Consider the following 18,238-nt stretch of genomic DNA (forward strand, 5'->3'; position numbering starts at 1 on the left):
TATGGCCTAGAAGCACAATTATCTTTTTTCTGCTTTTTTTGGATTTTTCTCTATATTTTTCACATTTATGTGCTGTGATTAAAAAAAGCTCAAAAATCACTCATTTAACTCTCTTAATTATATATATTTGTAAATTGTAAATATGCTATGTCAAAAAACTAAAGAAGCAACTCTTTAAACTTTTAATTACGGTGAAAAACTCAAATTAAACTCCCGCATCTAATTCTCCTTCCTATGATTAATGCCTATTATTATTTTGTGTAAATGTGCACGTACTATTACTCCTATTACGTTACTGGCAAGTCCAATAGCCACTTTTTTAATTATCCCCTTAATTACTCTTACACGATACACCCTTTTCCCACTCCACTTCTTATGTTGAGGTGAGTTCTTGTATATGATCACACCATTAAGAAGATTAATTAACTTTTGTTCTTAATTTTCAATGTGATGTTCCACGATCTTAAATATAATGCAAAAGTTAATTTTAGGGATTTTATGAATTTTTATTTCATCATTTGCATGCTGTCTTATACATTACCATTACATGTTGACTTTTTTTTTTCATTCATTCTTTTGATTTGTCAAGTTTTTGGACTAATGATGCCTCTTTTAACAGGGATCAATGACAAACTTCAAGACTCTGCGATTGAGAAGAGACGGCATTACATGCACTGCTACTTTTACTTAACAGTTAGCGGTAATGTATTCCATCATAGCAATTTTTGTCACCAAAAAATTGCACCACTTTAAATACTATTTCTCCAAGCTTAATTAAATGGAATATATAGCATAGACGCATATGAATGTTTGGAATATCTAACATTGGACTCCTAGTATTTGGTGACAACAATCCAAGAAAAGAGGTTTTGAAGTATAAAATTACATCATGGAATTCAATTTCTTCAATTTGCGTTCCCCTATGCAGGAATAAAACTATATGTTTTGATTATCTTCTAGCTTATTGTGATGCTCATGGAAGACGGGAAAAAGAGAAGGACTAGCAGACTTCTAGGCTGAAGCCTCTGAAGAAGAAGTGAACATTATTTACTCGCGCTTTTAGCTCGATGAAAACGTAGTCCAAGGGACAAATCCAAGATTTTGTGACGTCTGTTGGATCAAAGTGAACAGTACATGACACTTATCCACGTAAAGAAATATTAGGTAGTCATAGTATGGGCATTAGCAAAAGTAAATGTTAAAGATATTTCGGAATTTAGTCTAAATTAATTTCTATCCAAACAGATCTTAACTGTATAATTAAAAGAAGGTAAAATGAACTATATAATATGTTATATTCTAATATTTTCAACAAGTGCTTTCAATAATTGGTCGTGATATACGATGGAAGTTAGGCATAGGAGAGGTGATGTGACACCCCTAGATGATCAAGAAAGTTATTTATTTTTTTTCTCCTTTTTTTTTTGGACTTTTCTCTCATTTTCCACAATCTTTCTTGTAAAATACTTTGATGAACGTGAACAAGTCAAACTAATGAACGTGTGCTCGGTGGTTACAATGTTTAATTGACATTATGATGGGCCATTAAATTGCATAAATGCCTTTTCTATTGCATAAGTTCATTTTCCATTGTAGAATGGAGTCTTTTCATATTCCAATCTTAAGTTTTCTAAGTTTAACATTCCCAAAACTTCCTTTTAGTAACATATACGGTAAATTGATTGCAATTTTAGGAAATACGTTTGTGATAATTAATGCACCTAATACTCTTTCTGTTGTATTACCTCACACTTTACAAATTATATTGCCTACTATAAATAGTAGAGCACATTTTTTCATCGCATACAAAGTTACTTTTCCTCTTTCTCATTTTAAAATCTTTGCACAGAAAGATTTTTCTTCTTATTGTGTCTGCCCTTTTCCCCGTTATTGGATTTTTTGCCATAGTACGCCTTCTTCTTTTTTGTAGATCTATCTTCAATTCTTCTAAACCGATTATAGTTAGATTTTCCATGTACTAATTGATTTCGTTTTTGAAAATCCCAAATTTATGTACTTTTTTATGTGAATGAAAATGATTGTAGGTTGAGCCGGAGGGTAAATCACACGAGATAGTAAAAAATTGCAAAAAGGAAATAAGAATCTCTCGGTATTTTGTTTGAGGCATATTGTGGTAGAGTTTCTTTTATTTCCTTATTGTGTTTTTTATTTTAAAATAACTATGAGTTTCTGATAGGTGGTGGCAATATCCGGAAAGGAATTAACTTAGAAAGAGCTCGAAAATAAAAAAAGTTATATGTATTTTTTCATTAGTCGATAGATGTATATATTTTTATTCTTTTAATTTGTTGTAGGCTTGTAATTACAATGCTAATTTAAATATAATACTTTGCCTTTTGTTAGGCGTCAAATGCCTATCTTGAATTGTAGGAGTAATTATACTAAATTTACATTAGATTTTAGTTATTCATTGTTTTTACATTAAAAAGAGTGAGAGAATTGAGAAAGGATAATTATGTCTACATGCTCTCAAACAAAACAATTGACATTGCTTCAACTTTTCCTATCCCTTAGTATAACCCCATTATTATCGTTACTAAATTTCTTTAATGATACTTATCTGCATCATTATATTTTTACATCAAACATATGTATACATAGGAAACTAAAGTTATAAATTTGTTGTTCAAGTATATCATGTGTTAAGAAGGTATTGTACTAATGTTTCTACAATATACGAGAGCTACTAAAACACTTTCAAAATTTAAAGGCTACTAAATTTTTATTTTTAGATATGCCTATACTTTATTGAAATTTAATAAGATAATGTTAGAAAATTCATATATAAAGTGATGTTTTACAACTGCGCGCGAAGAGCAGGTAAGTTTTTTAGTGAACTATAACCTGTTATATTCTAATTTTTTCAACAAGTGCTTTCAATAATTGGTCGTGATATACGATGGATTAACAAAACTATATGAGAAACCCAAAGCAACAACGAAATTATTGCAGTTAACAAAGGTTTAAAAAAATTCTTCAATGTTCAGTTGTATTCTAATAATAATTCATCTATGTTCTAATTCTAATTAAAGTATTTATATACGTGTATATTATCAAGTTTATATATATATATATATAATATTTTATAGTTATATACTTAGTAAAATTTCATCTCGTTTTATCTTGACTAAAGTTATAAGAATAATATTTCTAAATTCACTTTATATATTATTTATTATAAACGCGCGAAGCGCGGACAAATTAACTAATATATATATTAAAGCTGGGAATAACACGATGACATGGCACCTCTCATTAATCAGAAATTGTATTTATCTTTTTTGTGTTTTTTTTTTTTTTGCCTTTTTCTCCTAAAATTTCTGTTCTACAACATATTCTTAAAAAAATGTAAAAGTGGCTAAATAACGAGTAGAATTAGTAACGTTAAAAGATGACTACAATGAGTGTTAAAAGCATTAGTATTGAAGATGACTATAATGAGTTTTAAAAAGTGAGTAACGCTTTTGAGGCATTTTAGTGATAAATGTCCCTAATCACAATTAATCATTTTTAACGTAAATTGCTAAAACGTGGTGTAGCACAAGCATATATATATATATATATATATTTGATTGACTACCCCATCTTCTTATTTTGGTGATAAATTTCCGATTACTAAGCTATCTGTTGGTGAGTACTTTCTTTTGTTTTTATTTGTATCATTATATATATATATATATATATATATTTTAATTTATTATTACTATTTTGTTTATTATATATATATATATATATTATTTTGTTTATTTCTCTTTCATTTCCTCTAAACAAGCATGAATTAAAGTTATTAGTTCATTGAATTTTATAGAGGGACACGTGACAATTTTCTTATGGGATCATATAAAATGATAATCTGGAGGAGATTCAGATGATTTTTTAATTTGATGAAGTGTTTCCTCTTATTCATGTCCTTGAGATTTTTTTATTATTTTACTGAATTTGTAATAGGCTTTCTGTCTAAGTGATTATCATCAGAAGGTTTTATCTATTATTTGATGTCCTTGATGTTAATTAGAAATAATTTGCGTCATACCTATGTAGCATAATACCGAAAATTATTAATATTGTGTTTTCTTTCATATACTGATTGAGTCCAGTAGATTACAGGGACTATGAAGAAAGATTATGATTGAACTGAAGAGTTGAGGGGAAGTAGAGTGGAAGATGATGATCTAAAAGGGTAAAAAGAGTAGACACAGAAGGGTTTTATCCATGGTTCAGTTGAGCATTTTGTATGGAGCTCTCTTAATTGACATGCTAAGTATGTGACATAAATAAAGTAGAAAAACAATATAGCTGATGTTGAGGCCAACAATGATCTATTTTTGCACAAATTTTTATCTTGCACTCTTTATTGAAATCTATAAGTAATATGGTCAACACCTATTCATCTCTTCCCCCCTCATTTTTTATATTTAATATGAAGAATATTTAAATATCCTTGTATTTCTACGTTTACTATTGGGAATTGGTGGAAGAAAAGGGAAATTTTATTTTTGGAAAATGAAAAGGCAGGGAAGTAAGAAAGTTTTTTAAAAAAAAAAAAAAACAAAGAAGAAAGAAAAGTCAAAGACATGGAGTAAAGGAAAAAGTTAAGACATAAATTACGGAAGAAATTTTTGCAGTTTTATTTTATGGATTCGATTTCGCTTCCCCCCCCCCCCCCACCCTCTTTTCATGTTTCTTAATTTTTTTTCTTATTTTTTAAATTCAATCTGCGCAAAGCGCGAATGCGTACACTAATTTTTTTATAAAGATCTCAAAATTAGGAGTATATAATAATAATAATAATAATAGTTCACTATTAAATTTTTTGTTATGGGCTAAACGATTAATACAGAAATTAAGAAGATTTGTGGGATAATTTTCTGGTATATATATGAACTCAACGAAAATCAATCATATACCATATAAAAGCAGGTCAAAGGCGGCACAACTAAATTTCAGTATGGGTATTTATCTATTTTTACTATTAATCCCAATTTAAATTGCCAAATTAACAATAAAAAACGACGCTTGGCTTCTGGCGCAGCAGGTTGGACTATAAACGACGATCTCCCTCCCTCTTCTTCCCAACATCAACATCTCCTTGTTTGCAAGAGAAATTTGAACTTCTTCTTCGCGTCCCCCAAAATTACTCCGAACGGCCAGGTATGATGAGGCTTTCCCTTTCTTAACCTAGTTCTTTCACTTCCTTATGTTTTATATGAGAATGGTTTTTGGATTATCCATCTCAACAATAATTTTTTTTTTTTAAATTCAGTTAACTAGATATCCTAACTCCATATAAAGCAGCTTGAATATTAGTGCAGAAATGGTGGCTTTGCCATAAGTTGATATAAAAAGGTGCTATTTAGTCTTTATATTTATATAATTCTGGTCTTAGGAGAGTGATATGGCACTCTCTAAGACCAGAAAACATAGTCATCTATATTTTGGTCGTATTTTTGCTTTTTTCTCTTATTACATGAGCTATTGGAGCAGTGTCTACTTCTACAGATCCTTCATAGAAAGAGGCACATACATGGGCTAAGGAGAGTACAGAAGGCAAAGGGAGTAGTGTAGACAAGGGAAAGGTGCTTAAGGTATCTTGGGAGAAGATTATACGGCCCAAAGACCGAAAGTTATTTAGCGAGTTTGGTGAGGTTGAAGATGTAGTAATCAAGAGTTCTAAGAAGAACGACTTTGCTCTTACTGTCATGCATCCAAGGGCGCTACTGTCAGTACTTTAATTTATAAGGTAACAATTTTTTTGTCTTTTCAGAAAGCCTCCTGTGGAAATATCTTGGGGGATCTATAAAATCCTCTCTTAATTGTGCCTCTTCAGTGAGTCCAACCTCCGATGCCATTTCCATTTTTTAATGCTATAAAAAGGGACAACCTGAGGGCCTAATTTTGAGTAATCTTGTATGTGCTGGATATCAGAAATTCGAAGACCCGAAAAAATAAGAAAGTTATGAACTGCTTTAAAATGTTATTTTACAATCTGATATGTCCTTTAATATAGTGCCAAAATTTGTAATGAATTAGCAAATAGGAATATTCTATCTGACTTTGTTATCTTAAATTAATATCCTTCTGAATATGCATGCATCTTAGGCTGAAAAATTACCCAGTCATTTTAATTAACAGTGGTAATTGCATATGTAACTATAAGGGATACCTTTTTATGGCTTTCAATTTGTATAATATTTTCGAAGATTATGCGTTTGAGCTTCGAGCAAAAGTAGTTTTCCCAGACTGTTGCTTGAAATTTTAGGGAAGTTTTCTGGCTCAGTTAGGTATCTAAGTAAAAAAGTATTCGGTCAAGTTTTTCTTACATTGAACCGTTCCTATATTATATATATATGTGTGTAAAGACAGGTACCATATATATATATATATATATATATATATATATATATATATATATATATATATATATATATATTGTATATCTATATATGGATTCATTTGGTTCTTTTTAATCTTGCTCGAGCTGGATGATTAAAAATTGTTCTGTTAGAAACTTAGTATGAAATGAATGTTTTCTGCTGAGGAAATCTAATAGGGCTCGACTTTGCTGAGTGACGGAAGGAAGTATTTATTCCAGTAGGTTTGTTTTAGTTGTTCAGTAACTGCATAAATGCCAGTTTAGACTGATCTGCTACTCTGTTACACCTATCTCTTCCCTGCCCCATCACTTAACCATTACTATTAATATGTACTAATGCTGCACCGTTTGGATTCAGTTCCCGAGTCCAAGAAGGGGACTGGATAAAAGAGTATCTTCACAGACACCACTGAGTTCTTTCTTTGAAGTATTTGTTTCTGAGATTGTTCATTTTTTTCTATTCCTAATTTTGTTTGGATTTTTAACTTATGTACTTAACCATGGATGCTTTAAACGCTTCTTTTTAGTGGTACATAATTCCAAAGGCTCCAAGGTAGAGAAGAGATCAACAGAGGTGAAAGTCCGGAAATTAACGTATGGAAAGATAACTTCCGGTTCTTAACACTCGTACGCATGTTGCCTTTCATTGTCATATCAATTGTTGAGATAGGTGATTGAGATTTAGAAGCATCTTCGGTATTCCATTATTTCTAACTTTTTCTTTCTTTTCTTTTTGTAGTATTTTGTTTAATATAAGATCTTTTTGAAGTTTTGAGAAACTGACGGATTCTAATGTATACAACATGCCTTTTCATTTAATACTCTGCGTTTAGTATTCCTTTAAGCTTTCAGAAATATGAATATGCTTTTCATATGATATGATTGAATTAGTCTTTTTCTTCCTTTAAAGACGGGTAGCCATGTGTTGAGAAGATGTACATATAAATAACGGGGATGTAATATTAAACCAAGTTACTTATTATATTGCTTTTAAGTTATGTAAATATTCACCATGATGATCAGCAAAGTGAAACTGTCATTTTGAGTGTTTTTACTGATTTGGTCTCTTCCCATCGCCAATTTTATAGAGTAACTTTCAATATGGAACTTGGAGTAGTAGGGCAGAGGCCTCAGTGCACTGGGAAGAAGGTTGATGTCTCCGTCTCATCTTCTAGCCATTTGCATAGCTACTTCATGAAGTAGCTCTAGCAATCTTGCAGTTATGTACTTATGTTTCCTAACATATATATCTAAATTGGTTCATATAGTTTGGTTACTGCCTAAATTTTTTAGTCTCTTTTTTTAACCCCTCTCCCAGGAGCTCCCTTTTGCTCCCTTGGTGACTCGAACTCGCAACCTTCGGGTTGAAAGTTGAGGGCGCTTATCATCTGAGCAACCCCATCTCTCCAAGGAAACTGGACCTGTGGCGCCATGACCTTCACGATCTACATGTATAGTCGTTCATTAAAGGCTTCATATAAGAGTTAAGTAGAATTAGTGTGGCTTCCATCTTGAAGGTTTTCGAGCCAGAGAGAGGGCGCTTATGCCTGAGAGAGACATGATTTATGTTGAACGAGTTCAATTATAATACTAATCAATTGCAATAGTTCATGGTAGAAAAATGAAGAAATTTATAATTGGTAAAGAATAGTTTTCTTTTATCAAGTGATAATATAAATTATTTTTCTTTTTCTAAATCGCGCGAAGCGCGGGCTAATTTACTAGTATATATTATAAAGCTAGGTATAAATAAGGTGATGTGGCACCTCTCTATGGCCTCCATTCACATTTATCTTTTTTCTCCTTTTTTTTCTTTTTAAAATCATTTTTCAGTCACAATAGAATTTTAAGACAAATAAATACCACTCTTAATAAAACTTTAAGACAAATAAATAGCACTCTTAATTAATAGAACTTTAAGACCAATGCACGACTACAATTTTCAATGCTGAATGGACACGCAGAGTTGATAGGAATGAATGCAAATAGTGCGTTTCAAAACAAAACCCCCCAAAAAAAAAAAGTATGTAACTTAAAGCAGAAAATTTCAATAGAAAAGTATAAAATATGTGATGTGACATATCTCTATGTCCAAGAAGCACAATTATCCTTTTTCTCTATATTTTTTTAGCATTTTCCCTACTATTTCCCATTTATGGATGTGTTAATTCAAAAGATATTTTTAAAATTAATTTACTTAACTTTTCCTCTTCCTCTCTAATTACTTATCTGTTAATGTGAAATAGTGGATAGAAAAAGCTTGAAACGGTAGAACATGATCTTGCACATTTATAATCTCTCTTAATTCTCATTAAAAATATTAGTCTACCTTCCCTATAAATTTATGCACACATAGCCAAACATCTTTAAGCTTTGTTGATATATCCCTTCGTTTTTCTATTGGTTTTAATTTTTTTTGCACATTTTTGTTTATTGCTTTTGCTTCAAACTTGTATATTTCCCTTTACACATGTAATTTTGCTTTGGATATTTTGTAAAGATTCTTACATGTACTCAAATTCTTCTTTGACTTTTCTTTATTTTAATATTCAAAAGAATGACAGTTCGGTTCAGCTTGATTTGATAAGGAAGTTCATCTCTTAACTTGATGATGATATCCGGCAAACATGTTGAGTACAGATTCTGCACTGTTTTTTTTTTTTTAATCATAATTGGGTGTTGAATTTGAGTATTTTTCGTAGATATTAAATTTATTAGGCAAGATTTTCTCTTCATACAGTGATTGTTAGTTTTGCTTGTGGTCTCAGAACATGTATTAACTAACAAGTGACAAAATAAAACAATATCTTCAAATGTTGAAAGTGTACATAAAATATTTTTGAACATTTTATTACGATTTTTGGGAAAAAGTTTGTACCATAAGTTTATTTTCTTCTGTTATTGTTTGGCCATCCATGATACCAGATAGTTTTTGCTAATTTCATGCGTGCTTGAGGCTTATGTATCTTTAATTTAAAGTGAAAGCTTTATTTGAATTTTTTTTTCCTCTCTCCGTATGACTTTAAGCTACTTGCTTAGACAAAAAACATATGTTAATACATCTGCAAGATGTTGGAAATTAAGTTAACTTTAGTTTTGATAGAATATATTTTATATTTTGTTAATATTAGAGTATCAAGAAACTATTAAATATAGATTTGAAGATTTTTATAACCGCGCTAAGCGCAGATAAATTCACTAGTTACAAATAAGAAATGAAAGAGAAACGAACAAGATAATAAGATAGCCAAGCTCCAAGCTCGATAGTTCACTTGTAATGAAAGAAGAATTTGAATTAAGGGAGAGAAGAGAAGAGAAAGAAATAATATGAAATTTAAAGTTAAGATGGTTACAAGGAAAATGACTATTTGGTATAACTAAGGGAAGATATTCTCTCTTGATGAAAAATATTTCCCTGAAAAAATATCTTTTATCGTACCAAACGTGAGAAAATGAGGAGCTTCCTAGTGAAAACATTTTTCTGAAAAATAATTTTAGTCCAATCAAACACGCCCTATAATCTTGGTCCTTGGATGTTCTTTCCTTGTGTGAAGACTGAAGACAATGGTAAGGGTAACACAGCCTTGCAGTTTTTCCTGCAGCTAAGGAAGTGATTGGTGAAACATTCTCTTGAATGTTTGAACTTATCAATGCCTTATGGTTTCAGATATGAATTCTTTATACAGGAAACTCACTTTATGTTAACTGGATGTGAAAACTTTTCATTGTTGGTGTCAGCTGTCAACTTTGCAGTGTTAGTGTCAGCTGTCAGACACCTTATAGAATAGAAGAATCACCATACCTTTTAATCTCTTCACGTACGTGTTTATAGAGGCCAAGGGAGGTGGATGACACCTTTTGCCTCCTATATTGCTCTTGCAAATTTAGAACAACATTAACGTTGTTTTTGTGCAGGGCATGAGCTCGTGCCCTGAAATTTTTTACTAATATTTGTGTTAAGTATGCCCGTTAACCGGTTTAACCGGAACCGGATCGGTAACCGATTAGAAAACCGGCCAGTTTCCAGTTAAAAAACCGGAACCGTTTAATCGGTTCCGGTTTACCGATTTGAAACCTCAAATCGGAACCGGTCCCGTTTAAAGTCTCCAAAACCTTTTTATTTTTTGTATTATATATATATATATATATATATATATATATATATATATATATATATATATATATATATATTATTGTATTTATTAGTATATTGTAGGTATATTTACATATGTTATACAAGTTTATAAGTAAAGTTTAAATATTTACTGACTAACAGGCTAACAGCAAGTCAGTAATACAGAATATACGTGTATACATATATATATTAAGTTATATGCTTAAGTTATAGTGTTATACTATATATACCTAAAATATAATAAGAATATACGTATATATATCAATATACTTAGGTTATATAACTTATATATATATATATATATATATATATATATATATATATATATATATATGTTTAAGTATACTATATATACTTATAACTTATATATTATAACTTATGTTATTTATAGCTTAATTTTTTTCTAAGTTTATAAATTCGTATATACGTATACATATATATACCTAAAATAGTAAGAATATACTTATATATATATCAATATATGTATCAATATACTTAGGTTATATAACTTAATATATATATATATATGTGTGTGTGTGTGTGTGTGTGTGTGTTTAAGTTATATATAACATTATAACTTATATATATGTATAACTTACATATATATATGTATATATATATAACTAAAATAACTAAAATATATTAAGAATATACTTATAATGTATTGTATACTATAAGTATAACTTAAACATATATATATATATATATATATATATATATATATATATATATTCTTAATATATTTTAGTTATTTTTCAAGTATATAACTTTCTAGTTTTTATTTTTAATATGAACACGAGTAAATAGAAGAAAGCTTAATGAGCCATATATTTTATTCATTCTTGGATAACATTTATTTGCAAGTTGTAGTTTTTTTTAACTTGCAAATAATACATGAGTTGTACAGAAATAGTAGAATAATAAAATCACCAATTTTGAATCATTTCGTTAATTTCCCCCATATCATATTCGGTCATGGAAATATCTTCAAAGTCTTCCATTTGGTCCGGTCCACTAGCTATCAAATCTTCAGTTTCTTCCTCTTCGCCTTCCTCCGCTTCTAAGTTTTGGTTGCGTCGCTCCGATCTTATCCAATCGCGAATGCACACTAGTACTTGCAACCTAAAGCCGGATAATGAATGTCTATGGTCTCCAATTTGTTGTCTTCCTTGGCTAAATGCGCTCTCCGAAGCCACGGTTGATACTTGAACCGTAAGGATATCTCGAGCCATTCTTGAAAGTATCGGATAACTTGCCTTGTACTTCTTCCACCATGCTAAGACGTCCAAGTCATCCAGTTTCTTGATATCCACATTTTGCTGCATCAAATAAAAGTTATATTCATCAAAGTTTGCAGTACAAGAAGAAGTTGACTGTGAATGTAAAACTCTTAAACCCGACAAACCCTTTTTGCTACTCTGAGAAGTAGTAGGCGTGCAGCAACGGGTGTAACACGTTCTTCCAAACTAGAATAATGAGTAAAAACTTTTCTAAACTCATCATCAATAGCGAGTTCGGCTTCAGCTAAAGATGGTTGAATTCCCTCTTCAATTTCTAAAAATGTATAAATTTGACTAACCAAATTTTTAGTATAAGACACTTTTAAACGAGGATTTAAAAGAGAACCCAATATAAATAAAGTTGGGATGGGAAAAAAATACTTCTTAAATTTGATTATCATTTCAAAAATAGCCACTTGATAACCGGGTTTATATTTATACTCTTGTAAAACTCTAGCTATTTCCGCTAAGTAGGCTAAAATTCCGGTTACCGTGGGATAGAATTATCTAGGAAAAGCAAGAGTTGCATTATAAAAAAATTTTAAGAGTTCAACACATTCTTTAACATCTTCCCAATGTGAAAAATTTAACCAATCATCACTATCAATATTATATTTGTTGTGAACTTGTTGTATGAGAATCCTATACTCATATGCTTGTTGTAGCATAATGTAAGTGTAGTTCCACCTAGTCTCAATTTCTACTTGAATTTTCCTAGGTCTAAGGTTATTTTCCACACAAGCATTCTTAAAATCTCTAATTCTTCCCCTATTAGCATTACAAAAAAGAAAACGCAACCGCATCTCTAACTTTTTGAACAAAATCTTCAAAATGCATAAAACCATCTTTAACAATTAAGTTTAAAATGTGACAATATATAATAGCAGAAATCAATTGACAAGAAATTACAAGAGTAATACTATATTACAACTACTAGTACGAAAGGATAAACAAGAAAACGCTCAATTACTTACTAACCTTCTAAATTCTTTATTTTATTATTAATTAAATAATTTACAATGACATAAATTTCTATAATTTATTTTAAATTTAAATTTTTTAAATTTCATGTCAATCAAATACTTTACCTAAATTGGGATGGGGGCCCATGTCCCATTTTAGCTTTCCTAGGGGGGTAGTACGTGTTATTTTTTTCTTCCTTTAAGTGATTAGGTTCACTTAATGCAATCAGAATAGTAAGCTAGAGGAGTAATTATTTCATGCACAATTAAAAGCATGTCAGAAAGATGCCATCATAAGCACACGTGTTAAAAGTAAAAGAAAACATGCAAAAAATTGTCATCCTCAAATCAAATCACTATCACACTGCAGTCAACAAAAGTATACCAAACACCAAACAAAAAAGTCATAAAAGATAGGCAGACGCTCATTGATTACATCAGTCGGTCTATTAGTTAAAACCCTTTTTCTTTTGTTTTGCTTGATAGGACAAAACTGCAATCAGTACTTAATTTATAGCAGACAATATCATTCAAAATTTCAAACTAAAACAGACTTCCCTTTGAATTATTTTGACACCCGTATAGTACTTCCTTATTAAAGTTCATAAATTTTTACAAAGATCTCAAAATTAGGAGTATATAATAATAATAGTTCACTATCAAATTTTAGAAATACTTTTTTACGAAAAAAAAAAAAGATTTATAAATATTTAATAGATCTATATAAGGATCTGAACAAAAGGCTTCAAAATTCATGTGAATCCATAACTAGATTTTCCATTGCCTCTTTAACCTATTCCATTCCTAGCAAGTAGTATATGAATCAGCTTGTAGTTAACTATTTTATCACTATTCGTTGCTTTTCACCGATACAAATAACCAAGTAACTGTGCCTAGCATCTGGGGCGTAGCTAAGGGTGCAAGTGGATTTATCTGAAACCTCTTTATATATATATATATATATATGGTAGATTCTAAATTTTAATGATCTTTTTTTTTTGTATGTTTACTTCTTTATATTTTAAATTAGTGAAATTTTCAATTCCGCCATTCCGTACCATAATATTTTTAAAAAATAGAAAAAAATTTATGACGTTACCGTCTGTATTAGCATGTGTGTACTTCAGTTACTTCATCCGATATATGTTGCTTCTCTTCAGTACATGTAATCAAGTAACTATATCTACTACTAACACTTAATAATCACCTGTTCTTCATAATCTTCTTTTTTCTTTTTTGTGTCTTTTTTTCCCATTCATATATAGAAAGGACTGTACAAACTGCCAAGAACTAAAAATGCTGCTCCCGGCAACAAGAAGAGAACCCACTTTTCCTTTTGCAGTATTTAATAACTCGAAGAGGCAATTATAAGCAGTCACCCAAGTTTCTTCAGTAGTCTTACAAACTATTCCTACTCAGTTGACAAAACAGGAAACAAACTCTTAATTAGCTTCTTTTGTTACTTCCCCATATGTAATAAACTTATAAAATCCCCCCCCCCCCCCCGCCCCCCCCCCCCCCAAAACCCACTGTTTTTTCAAGTGGCTCCAACTCCAAGAAAATCAATGAAGGGCGCAGGTTTTACATCTTCATTTTGATGACCATAAATCTTGACATTGGTCATGTCGTTGGCTACTGACTCAGATGCTGAAATTTCTGAATTTGTATCTGACACATTACCACAACATCCATAACATTGATGATGGTAACCTTCATCTACTGTATTTGTAATTGGCTGCTCCTTCCCATACAAGAATTTTGGGTCCATTTTCATCTCTTGTTCTTCTCTTGAGAAGCCTATATAATTACATCCCAAAAAAAAGAAGAAAAAGAACTTATTATCAGGCTTGTTGGAAATAATGGGTTGAAATTGAAAAGAAAAAAGTATTTGAGTCAGAAATTTAAGAAGTGCAATTGAAAGTTGAAAGTGGTGTTTGAACATGAATTCCAGTAAGAAAAAAGTTGTGAAATCATTAGTATTTAGTATTTCACTAATACTTAAAATATTAACGATTAGTATTTGCATATACTAATGGTCAAATCAGTATTTACATGTACTGATGGTAATCTAGCAGAAATGATAATTAACTTGCTACTGAAGATGATATTGCTCAGATTCCTCAGATTCCTCATAAATATTGTTGCACTCGTACTGGATCCTCCAAAAATGCGTATGCTTTTGGAGGAGCCCGATGCACACCTAACAATATTTTAAAAAAGTCCGAGCAATATAACTTACACGTTAAACTAAAATTTTATAGTGTCAGTATGACAATATAAATAAACGTAAATTCATTTAAAATCAAGTTGAAAGATAAACAAAGAGGGAGAAAAAGATTAGACCTTTATTAGACTCAATGATTTCTTGGTGGTGTTGATGCTCCACATAATGAGTAAATCTTGTCATGAGAAAAGGTGGAAGCACTTTAGAAGGAGGAGTGAGTGAAAGTTCAGTGCAAGTTGAAGCTGATTGATGATCATCTATGTTGTTGTTGGTGCTAGAAATTGTTGAATCACTATTCAAATTATTGCTCCTATGGATGATAGCATTATTATTAGGAGCTATAATTTGTTGCAAATTTGAAGTAGTTTTTCTTCTTCTATAGACACTGTTTTGTTCTCTGTCTTTTCTTGCCATTATGACATGCCAATGGTTCTTGACTGCATTGTCTGTCCTGCCAGGAAATAGCCTAGCCATCATTGACCATTTGTTGCCATACATTTTGTGTGCTGTTAATAGTCTTTCCTCTTCTTCCTCTGTGAATGCTCTTCTGTTTATCCTTGGATCTAGTTGATTAAACCACCTCAATCTGCAGCTTTTTCCTGGAAAGAAAAATAAAATTAGACGTTGCAAGTTCTGAGTTTAAAAGGTGAGTTCAATGACAGGATTCAGAGTTTAAAAGTATCGAGTTTTGAGTAGGGTAAAAAAAGTGAGTTCAGTGACAAGAATCCAGAATATAGACTTGTGGTTTCTGGTTGAGAGAGTGAGTTTTGAAATGTATATCTTTCGAACTTGAAGATCAATGACTTGCTTGGCTAGCAACTCGTCGAGAATCATGGGGAACGTTAGAATTGGGGAAAAAGTATGCCTTCGCTTCTAATTCATTCAAGGTTGGCTGATTTTTTTTCTCCTCTCGGTCGCGAATTTGGAGCTTTTTCTTTTAACAAAGAGATGGAACTAACCAAACTAAAAGCTAACCCCTTTTGTAGATGGTTTGGAACCGGCCTTCTATACCGTGAATAATGTTTCACTGATTAGTTAAGGAAAACGATTCAACTTTCTGTTATAGTACTTGCGAATGAGCAAGTAGGGGGCAACAACTAAACAGACAGCGATTTCAGAACTCATTGTTAGATCCACCGCTATGAAAAAAAGATTTTGAATGCCTCAAAACTATTTTGGCTACTAAATACCTTTATACCATATGGACACTTCATTTAATCTATCCTAAAAAATACCCAAGAAATCAAAACAGAAACAAAAAAAAATCCAAAAATAGTTGAAACTTACCTGATCTTCCTTCAAGTTTTTCAGCAATGAGATTCCAGTTCTGTGGACCATATTGAGCAACAAGTTCTTTAAGCTTTGAATCTTCATGAGGTCTCCAATGGCCTCTAGCACATGACTTTGTTCCACCATTATTATTATTATTATTCCTCATACTCAATAAATCTACTTCCTCTGTTTCATCCTTCAACTTATTTAAATTTGTTATTCCCTTCTCATCTTCTTCCATTTGATGGAATCTCCAAGGACTTTCTTCAACACAAGGGACTAAAAAGTTCATTTCTTCAACACCACAAGAACCAGAATCACTCTCTTTTTTATACTAAGAAAAAGTTAATTAACAAGGCCAAAATTAAAGATTCAAGATGATTTTTTTCAGTTTTAGAAAAGTAAAAAAAAGGGTAATATTTTTTTTTTTTTAAAGTTTTTTCTTCTTGCACTTAGAAACCAAGAAAAGATCAAGTTTTGATCAAAAAATCAGACCCAAAAAATTAAGTAATTTCATTGTTGATCTGAGAGAGAAGGCAACAGAGAAATGAGAACGAACAAAAAGAAAAGAGTGTAACGTTTAAAAGGACCAAGTGACGAGGAGCATGAAACAGAATCGTCTTTTCACCGAGTATATAAGAAAAAAATAACAAAACCAAACAAGAAATATTAAAAAAGTGAGCTTACACGAATCTCTCATTTTTTAGGAATCAAAATTCTCTCATTTTTTCCTCACTTTTTGATTTAACCTCCACTATATTTGCTAAAAATAACCAATATTTTCAGCACTTCCAAGATCAGTTCTTCTAATATAGCATAACTGTCAGACACACCAAAATAATATTTATATCAAATGAATAGATGAATTTATGTGTTTGTGTATACATTTTTATCACTTAATTATAGTTAATTAAATTTATATTTTCACTATAATACGTAAGCCAATCGTTATAAGTTGTGTTGGTGATGAAAACACCAAATGCGAGTAAGTATTTATCACTAAGAAATAGATGGTTGATGAATATAATTTTTTTATTTTTAACTAGAAGTTTCAACTTTAGATACGAATATAAAATTTTATTTTAATTTATTGGAAAAGCTTCTTTTTTAATGAATCCTACGACTTAAACTTGCATTGGTCATGCCAATTACTGTCAAATGCTAATGTAATTAAATAAAATACGCAGTTTTTAAAGGAAAAAAATATGGCTGAACCGTTCTCTTAACCAAACGTCATCGAAGTAATACAACAGTAATATAAAAATTACATGAAGGTAACTTTGCTTTAATTTCTTAATAATTTATTACTTTCGGTTGTAACAATAATTATTCCTCAAAATAAAGCAATAGTATAATAAGAAAATGACTAAAAAGTGTTGAAGTAAGTGTGGTCGTGTGTAAGTGGAAATCGAGAACCGCTCGTGTGGTTGGCGAGAGTTCCATTAACACACTGTTGGACTTGGGTGTCGTGCTTTTTTTTCTGTAACTGCTCCTCTCTCGAATTTTGATGGAAACAGAATCTCTTTGTCTCTTTCTCTATTCTCTCTCACCTTTTCTTGTTTTGCCTTTTCTTTAAAAACAAAATCATGTGATACTTGAAACTAACTAAAAGGCAACTCGCATTCACGTAGCCAGTTAATGATATATGTAGTTTACCTTAATGCTTACACTAATTGTCACTTTCACGACTCGAACACATGATCTATAAATCACCCGAGAATAATTTTATCGTTATTCTAAGATTCTCCTTCAATATTAGAAACTGACTGATTCGATTAATTCAAATTTGTATTAAGATGAGCTCATTAAGGATGAAACGGTTCCATCAGTGATTTTTTTGTTCTCATGATTGTTAAAGAGTAGAAAAATCTCATGCATCTCATCCACAACTAATCTAGATTCGTTACACATAGAACTCATTAAGAAGGAAACATTCTTGATCAAGGGTTCCTTATTTTTTATACAATCGAA

At 30.8% G+C, this 18,238-nt stretch overlaps 1 protein-coding gene across 1 annotated transcript; it reads right to left on the bottom strand.

The window, feature by feature from the left end:
- Positions 1-13,981: 13,981 nt before the first annotated feature.
- LOC132607292 (transcription factor MYB54-like) lies at positions 13,982-17,052 on the bottom strand. The gene is made up of 3 exons (XM_060321203.1): positions 16,283-17,052; positions 15,115-15,594; positions 13,982-14,568 (listed from the first exon to the last, which is right to left on the bottom strand). Exons 1-3 carry the CDS (start codon positions 16,557-16,559, stop codon positions 14,309-14,311), a joined length of 1,017 nt encoding a protein of 338 aa, XP_060177186.1. The 5' UTR covers positions 16,560-17,052; the 3' UTR covers positions 13,982-14,308.
- Positions 17,053-18,238: the final 1,186 nt, after the last annotated feature.

The sequence above is a fragment of the Lycium barbarum genome, chromosome 8, assembly GCF_019175385.1.
Source record: "Lycium barbarum isolate Lr01 chromosome 8, ASM1917538v2, whole genome shotgun sequence".
NCBI lineage: Eukaryota > Viridiplantae > Streptophyta > Magnoliopsida > Solanales > Solanaceae > Lycium > Lycium barbarum.